The 7,726-nt window shown below is 62.0% G+C and overlaps 1 protein-coding gene across 2 annotated transcripts in view; it reads left to right on the forward strand.

Moving 5' to 3' along the window:
- Window positions 1-3,583: 3,583 nt before the first annotated feature.
- The window catches only part of Grtp1 (growth hormone regulated TBC protein 1), a 16,106-nt gene continuing 11,963 nt past the window's right edge, over window positions 3,584-7,726 (forward strand). Inside the window, exons 1-4 of one of the 2 annotated variants that reach the window (XM_013022603.1) lie at window positions 3,584-3,692; window positions 3,874-4,025; window positions 5,408-5,566; window positions 6,846-6,970. In XM_013022603.1, the coding sequence (XP_012878057.1) occupies window positions 3,646-3,692; window positions 3,874-4,025; window positions 5,408-5,566; window positions 6,846-6,970 (483 nt within the window). In that variant the 5' untranslated portion in view covers window positions 3,584-3,645. Of the gene's footprint in view, window positions 3,693-3,873; window positions 4,026-4,368; window positions 4,707-5,407; window positions 5,567-6,845; window positions 6,971-7,726 lie in introns of those variants that run through there. The other variant, XM_013022604.1, reaches the window with a different exon arrangement.

The raw sequence follows: 7,726 nt of genomic DNA on the forward strand, positions 1-7,726 counted from the left end.
AGCAGTTGTGGACCTGCCGCATTTTCCCATCCTTTCTTCTTCCTGTGGAGGAGTGAGGAGCTGCTTACCTCACTCCAGCTTGTGCTGAGCTGGAACCCTGAGGTGCCTGGGGTGAGGAGTTCCCCGATGGCCACTGAGCACGTTCATGTCCATTCATTGTTGCCACAGGCCCTGCTTGGGCCTTGGGAACCAGCTGGGCTCTGGAGACGCGTGTGGGGTTCTGGAGGCCTCCTCCCCTCTACCCCTTGGTAATGTCACTGCCATGATGCAACTGGCCCAGCTGGAGTCTTGGTGCAGTCATGAGATTAGGAAGGTAGCCTCTGTGAGGACCCCAAGCCCTCAGGCCCTGCCTGGCAGGGGAGGGAGAGGCAGTCAGCTCCGGGACACCATGGCAGAACCCCAGGGCCTTCATCATCTGCAGAGACTTTTTTCTTTTATCATTGTGCCTTTCCCTTCTCTTCCTTCATGTTTTTCTCCTTGTTATAGTATTTTCAAAGCCAACTCCAAATGTTAGATTCTTTTTTTTTTAATCTGCTAGGCACATAGAAACAGGATTGAATGTGATTGCTGGGGTAACAAATTACAAATTTTAAAGAGCCTTAAGACCCGGGAGACCTCTGAATGTCTGGGCCTGCAAGTTCATAAGGAGGACAGCAAGAGAGAAAGGGTGTTCCTGTCCATGGCAGTCCAGTGTGGGCCTGGGAGGACACAAGGAGTCTGTGGGCTAAAGCTGGAGGATGGGCCGTCTGTTCATCACAGAACCTATTCCCCACAGAAGCCCTGCTCAGATTGGGGGCAAAGGTCAGGAGAACCCCATCAGGGATTAGCGAAGACACCAGTGCATACTTCATGAGGCAGAGCTGGGGCTGGAGCAGCTGGAGCTAACTCTCCAGCTGGCGTGGCCAGTCTCAGTGATGCTGGGGGCAGGGGGTGCAGGGGATAGTGGAACACATGTGCTTTATTTGTTCCTCTTCTCTAGTGTCACTAGTGTCAGTGTCCATGAACAAAGTAATGATGCGCACACCTATCAAATAAGGCATTGCTGTGGTACCCTTTGCACACCCACAGCGTTCGCTCCTCAGCCAGCTGGATGTCCAGCCCGCTATGGCTGTCCCTGGTCATCTACATGCTGCAGGCTGGGCCCGTAGGTTCTTCTTAGTCCTTGGTGGTTGCCCCTCCCTGTCTGTCCCCTTGCTGAAGACTGTGTCAGATGCTTTCACAGCACTGGCTAAGCAGGACCTCCAGGTGCCCTGTTGTCTTTCAGGGTTGATTTCTCGTAGGGAAGATGTGGTCTCTGGTACTCTGTAATGACCAGTACAGGGAGGGGCTCGAGGGGCTCCAGGCTCAGCCAGGGTTGGAAGCTGCAGAGAGTGCTGTCAGGTGTGAGGGCGGCAGAGAGACCTCCTTGTGGCTGGCCACCTGGGTGGTTGGGACCGGCCACTGACCAAGAAGGCCAGCTGTTGCCGTCTCCAGCCTTTCACCGCCAGTCCTGTCTGTCTACTCATCTCCAGCCCTGACTGTCTTGGGTGCTGGCCTGGATTTTCAAACTGAGTGGATGTCCCCAGAACTGGCTCACTCCGGAAGCTCATCTGACCCTCTGTGCTGTGGTGATTATTGCATCGCACCTCTTCTACCTGGGATCCCGCCCTCCTCACTGCAGGGGACAGGGGGGAGGCCTGAGGCTGGGGGAGGGAGGGAGGGAGGGAGATAACCTGGCCGGCCACTCAAGGGGGTCCTTGCGGTCATGGCACTTGGCTCAGGGACTTGAGGGGCACAGCCATTTCCTGCCCTCAGTGGGCACTGCAGAGAGGAGGGAGCCCCTAGCTCAGCGCTGGCTGTCCACACTCTGGAAAGCCAGGCAGCACTTATCTTTCTTCATGTGTCCTGGAAGGCGGCCACGCTCACCCAACTCTCAGCACCTGGGACCACATCTGGCTCCAACATTCGAGGCCCAGGCCTTCCTCGGCTCTCAGGCTGGGGATGCCCACCCCACACCCCAGTAGAAGGCAGGAATCCTAGGAAGAAGAGGGAGGAAGCCAGAGACCCGCAGAGGAAGGAGTCCTTCCATCCGCGCAGACAGCAACTGCCCCCGAGGGGGGGATGCCTGCCTCTGCCAGGGAAAAACCACGTGAGGCCGGAGCTCGGGGAGTGCTGGGCCGTGGGGGGCAGGGGCCTTGGGAGGCACAGGCCGTGGGAGGCACGGGCCGTGGGGGGCACATGGCAGGTGACAACGTCCAAAGCCAGGAGCCGCTGGGACGGGCTGTACCTAGGAACCTGGGCGGCCGGGTAGCTGGAGCTGGAGGGCGCAGGAGCTGGGGCGGGGGGGGGGCGGGGGGGCCGCAGCAGCGCGGATCCGGGTTCAGGTCGGGACGCGCGGGTCCGTGTCCGGGTCGGGGTGCGGATCCGGGCGCAGGCTCCGTTGGAGGTCCCCCCGCGAATCTCTGGAAGGGGAGCTCGGAGGACCCTGAGCGTCCACGGGAGAGGCCGTGTCCCTGCAGCACGCTCAGCGCCTCCCTGGCGGTCCGGGGCTGGGGTTTGGCCGGGACCCCGCGGCGGCCCCGTCTAAGGACCCGTCCTGGGCGGGGCTGAGGCCGGAGAGAAGCTCCTTCCCGCACCCCAAAACCTTCCAGTTTGGAAGGTCTCGGATAGGTGAGGTGGACGTGGGCCCGGGGGTGGGAGGAGGCCGGGAGGGCCCGGGAGGCCGGGGGGCACGCGGGAGGTCAGGGGGGGCCTGGGAGGCCGGAAGGGCCCAGGAGGCCGGGGGGCACGCGGGAGGTCAGGAGGTCACAGGAGGCGCCGCGCCTTTGCGGTGGAGACGGATACCGGGTTGCAGAGCGCGGATACCGAACAGCACCTGTGGGGAGAACGGGAGCTTCTGTTTGTGGAGTCGCGGGGGCCGGCTACCCCGGGTGTGGCCGCACGGAGGGGGAACCCCAGGCCCCGCCTACACGGAGGGCACCGAGGCCGAGCCCCGCCCCCGCCGGCTCCACGTCCTGGGTCCCTGGAGTTTGTGTACGACGTGCTTGAGTCCGATTTCCAAACTGGGGACGGGAAACTGAGGAAGGTCAGGAAAATACAAACGACCAACGCAACGCCCTCGCTGAACGGGGCCGCGGGGGCAGCGACACCGAGCCCAGGACAGTCCCCCGCGGATTCCGCCGCACCCGCACTCCGGGTGCGCCTCGTCCCCACCCGGGTGCGCCCCGGGCCATGCCACCCCTCCCCGGCCCCGCCCCCGGCCCCGCCCACCTGGAGCAGCTCCAGCACGGCCACGGGCTGCAGCCCGCCCTTGTAGTCCCCGCCCCCGGCCCCGCCCACCTGGAGCAGCTCCAGCACGGCCACGGGCTGCAGCCCGCCCTTGTAGTCCCCGCCCCCGGCCCCGCCCACCAGAGTCATGCCCCGCCCACTCCCCCGCTAGACCACGCCCACCTATCATCCGCTCGTCCCCGCCCACTCCACCTCCTCGCCGGGCCCGCCCACAACTCCACCTGTGAGTCCCCGCCCACCACATCGGCCCCGCCCCTCCCAGCCGGGCAGGCCCCGCCCCCCGCCGGAAGGAGTCGCGCGCCCGGGACTCCCGGCATCCCAGGGTCCCTCGTTGCCCGCGGCTCGGAGGTGCGGTCCGGGGCCGCAGCCCCTCCCCGCATGGAATCCGCGGAGCGTGCGCCGGCGGCGCGGGACCCGGTGCCCAGGTGGGTGCGGAGCGCAGCGAGGCCTGCGCCGCGTGTCCCGGGGAGGAGAGGAGGGAAAGAAGGGGGGGGAAGGTGCGGACGCGGGGCTAGGGGGGGCGCGGAGGGTGGCGCGTGGGGGCCGCGGGGTCGCGGGGCCGCTTGGGGCGGTGCGGGGCGGGCTGGAGCAGGTTTCCCGCCGCAGGGTGGATGTGTACGGGTTCGAGCGGCCGGCGGACTTCGACTACGCGGCGTACGAGGCGTTCTCCTCCGCCTACCTGGGCGTCCTGGCGCACCGGGCCGGCCGCTGGGCCCGGCTCCTGCGGGGGAGCGGCGGCGTGCGGAGGAGCCGGACGGGTGAGTGGCGTGGGGCCTGCGGGGCGCGACCCTGCGACAACGTGGGGCTTTGCGGCGTGAGACCCTGCGGGGCAGCACCCTGCCGCCACGGCCTTGCCTCCTCCTCCTCTCCCCCTGCCCCCCAGAACCAGGTCCAGCCGCCCGTCCCTGCGGGGCCCATCCGGGGCCATCCCTGCCGGACCATCCCTGCTGGGCCCATCCCGGCACCGCCCACGGCCCATCTGGGGCCGCACCCTCTTCCTCTGGCTGGGCAAAGTCCGTGGTGCCTTGGCCTTCCAGGAGAAGGTGGTGGGGAGGGCGGGCTTGAAGCCTAGCCTGCGCTTAGCCTGCCAGCCCAACCCTTCTCCCGGAGTCTCCCGGGCCCCTGGGCTGCCCCTTCCACGCTGGCGTCACACATATCTGGGCTCACCTGGCCCGGGCCTCGAGTCCACTCTTGATGCAAACTCTCCCCTCCCACTGGCCCCCGGGCTCACCCCGACTCCCCAGACACTCACCAGGTGCCCACACGGGGCTTCCCCTTCCCACCGCCTTTCTCAAAGCAGCCCCAACCTGTTAGTCTTTTCTTTTGCCATCTAGAAAGAAGCAGAGACCCCTTCCTGTCCCAGGGGAATGTCCTCTTCACGGCCAAGTCCCTACCTGGAGCCCTGGCTTGGCTGGCAGGGTCTTTGTGTTATTGAATGAGTGAATGAGCAACTTGCCTACTGGCACAGGGGGTGGAAGGGCAGGGCCACTCCAGCAGGCCCAGAGGGCTCAGGTGCAGTGTGCTGGGGAGCTGCCTCTGAAGGCAGGAGTACCAGGGCTGGCTGCACTAGAGAGGGTACAGAGTTGGGGGGAACCCACGTGGTAGAGGTGTGCCTGGACACGTGGTCCACATCTGCTGGCCCTTTCCCCATGTCCACAAGCATCTCTGCTTGTCGTTTTGATTTTGTTGTCTCCTTTTTGAGTGCTGGGGATGGAAGCCAGTTCCTCGCCTATGCCACACATGGTCTGCCACCATACCTCACCCAGGCTGGCTCTGTTGTCCATACAGTACCTGAGCAGGGCCTGAGGAGAGCCCGTCTACCAGGCCTTACCTTCTGGCATGTAGCTCCCAGGGCCGCTGGGCCTTCCTGCTTCCAGGCCACCCGTTAGGATATAGACCAGCTCTCCAGCCCCTGCCCACCCCTCATGGTGGCTGGCTGGTGAAGCCAAGCATCTGGCCTCGTGGTTGTACCTGATGTGCTTTTTGGAGCCTCTTTAGAGTATGCATCAGTTTTGGTGAAGACACAAGGTTTTAGATCCTTTCCATTCTGACTTAGGAAGGTCAATAGCTGGGCTGGAGTCTGGTATGAGGGTTCCCTGGCCATCTGGGTTCTGAGCTTACTATGGTCCTCTTGTTTCAGTGAAGCGCTATGTCCGGAAGGGGATCCCACTGGAGCACAGGGCCCGAGTCTGGATGGCTGTAAGTGGAGCCCAGGCTCAGATGGACCAGCACCCGGGCTACTATCACCAGCTGCTCCAGGGAGAGAGAAATTCCAGCCTGGAAGAGGCCATCAGGACAGGTGGGCTCCTGGGCCCCTCTTAGGTCTGCGATGTAGGCATGATTTCTGGCCACCTTTGTGGCTTAAGGCAGTGCAGAGATTTGAGTTGTTGCAGATGCATCAACAGATTTAATTTGGAATTGTCTTTTTGGGGGAGTCAGAACTGAAACGGCCCATCTCAGGGCTCTTCCAAGCCATGGAGGTCTTTCCCTCCTTCATGAGGCTGCATGCTGCCCCATGTGTGGACCCATTTACCTGCCCATGTACCAGCGAGACTGGAGCTGTCTCTTGCTGTTCCTGTTTTGGTCCCTCTGGGTGTATGCCCTGCGCAGGAAGGTTGGGTTACAGGCTAGCTCTGTTTAGTGTGGATAAACTTTTTTTTTTTTAATGTCAGTCCTGGGGATTGAACTCAGGGTCTGGGTGCTGCCCCTTTTGCTCAAGGCTAGTGCTTTATCACTTGAGCCACAGATACAGTTCTGGATTTTGGTGGTTAATTGAAGACTTGCCAGACTGGCTTTGAATTCTGATCCTCAGATCTCATTCTCCTGGAATAGTTAGGGTTACAGGTGTGAGCTCCTGTTACCGGCTGTCAACTATTTTATAGAGACCATGTGGTGGACTTCTCATGCCCACAGAACCACCTTCATGCAGAGAAAGTGTCGCTGCCAGTCATAGCCCACCTGGCTTTTCCTGTCCTGTAGAAAGATGTGAGCAGGTCTGGTCTGTATGGTCTGAATGAGCAAGGGCGCTGAGATCCCACAGACAGTTCTACATCATGCTCTGGAAGGGAAGGTGCAGGTCTTAGGAAGGGAGGGTGTGGTGGGAGTCTGGGCCTTGGGTAAGCAGGAAGAGGCAGAGCAGGGAGACTTTGATAAGATCAGTTTGTTTAGTCCTTGGCATCTAGCTTTGTTTGTTTATTTCTGAAGGGAGGCGGCTCAGAATGTTTAGCCTGCAGTTTCCACCTGCCCTCCCCGGCCCTCAGGTTAGGAGCCCTGTCCAAGGGCCTGGTGAGGCAGGCCATGCTGGACTGCCTTGGGTGGAAGTGGACAGTGAAGCAGCTCTGGGAAGGCCACTCTGCCATCCTGATTCTGGTGACAGTTGGGGCCTGGCTTAGCTGTCTGCCTTCGTGACCACATCGCACACTGTTGTCTGGGTTGCACTCCACAGCCAGGTGACCAGGGTTGTTCTGTCTGGTCCAACCAGGGTGGTGGAAGCTCTTCTAAGACCTGGACAGAACCAGCATCCCCGCCCTCGGGGGCTGAGCAGGGATTGAGGTGACCTTTGCTGAATTCCCCTGCAGACCTGAACCGAACCTTCCCAGACAATGTGAAGTTCCGGAAGACAGCCGAGCCCTGTCTACAGAGCGCTCTGCACAATGTGCTGCTGGCCTATGGGCTTCACAACCAAGGTGTGGGGTACTGTCAGGTGAGTCCGGAGGCATAGGTACTATCAGCTGATTCTAGGTGGTATGGGTACTGTCAGCTGAGTCCAGGAGTCCAGGTACTGTCAGGTGATTCTAGGTGGTATGGGTACTGTCAGCTGAGTCCAGGAGGCTGGGTAGTGTCAGGTGATTCTAGGTGGTATGGGTACTGTCAGCTGAGTCCAGGAGGCGTGGGTACTGTCAGCTGAGTCCAGGAGGCATGGGTACTGTCAGGTAATTCTGGGTGATGTGGGTACTGTCAGCTGAGTCCAGGAGGCTGGGTACTGTGAGCTTATTCTAGATGGTGTGGTACTGTCAGCTGAGTCTAGGCCTCTACGCTCCAGAAGGGAACCTGCCCTGGACAGTCCTTCCCCCCACCCCCCCCATGCAGTCCTCCAGGAGGGAACCTGCCTTGGTCAGTCCTCCCCCCCCTCCCATGCAGTCTTCTAGGGGGAACCTGCCCTGGACAGTCCCCCTCCCCCGCCATGCAGTCCTCCAGGAGGGAACTTGCCCTGGACCGTCCCCCCCCCATGCAATCCTTCAGGAGGGAACCTGCCCTGGACCGTCCCCCCATGCAGTCCTTCAGGAGGGAACTTGCCCTGAACAGTCCTCCCCTCCCGGCAGTCCTCCAGGAGGGAACCTGCCCTGGACAGCCCCCCCCCCATGCAGTCTTCCAGGAGGGAACTTGCCCTGGACTGTCCCCCCCCCATGTAGTCCTCCAGGAGGGAACCTGCCCTGGACAGTCCCCCTACCCCCCGCCC

Source organism: Dipodomys ordii, unplaced genomic scaffold (genome assembly GCF_000151885.1).
Source record: "Dipodomys ordii isolate 6190 unplaced genomic scaffold, Dord_2.0 Scaffold64, whole genome shotgun sequence".
NCBI lineage: Eukaryota > Metazoa > Chordata > Mammalia > Rodentia > Heteromyidae > Dipodomys > Dipodomys ordii.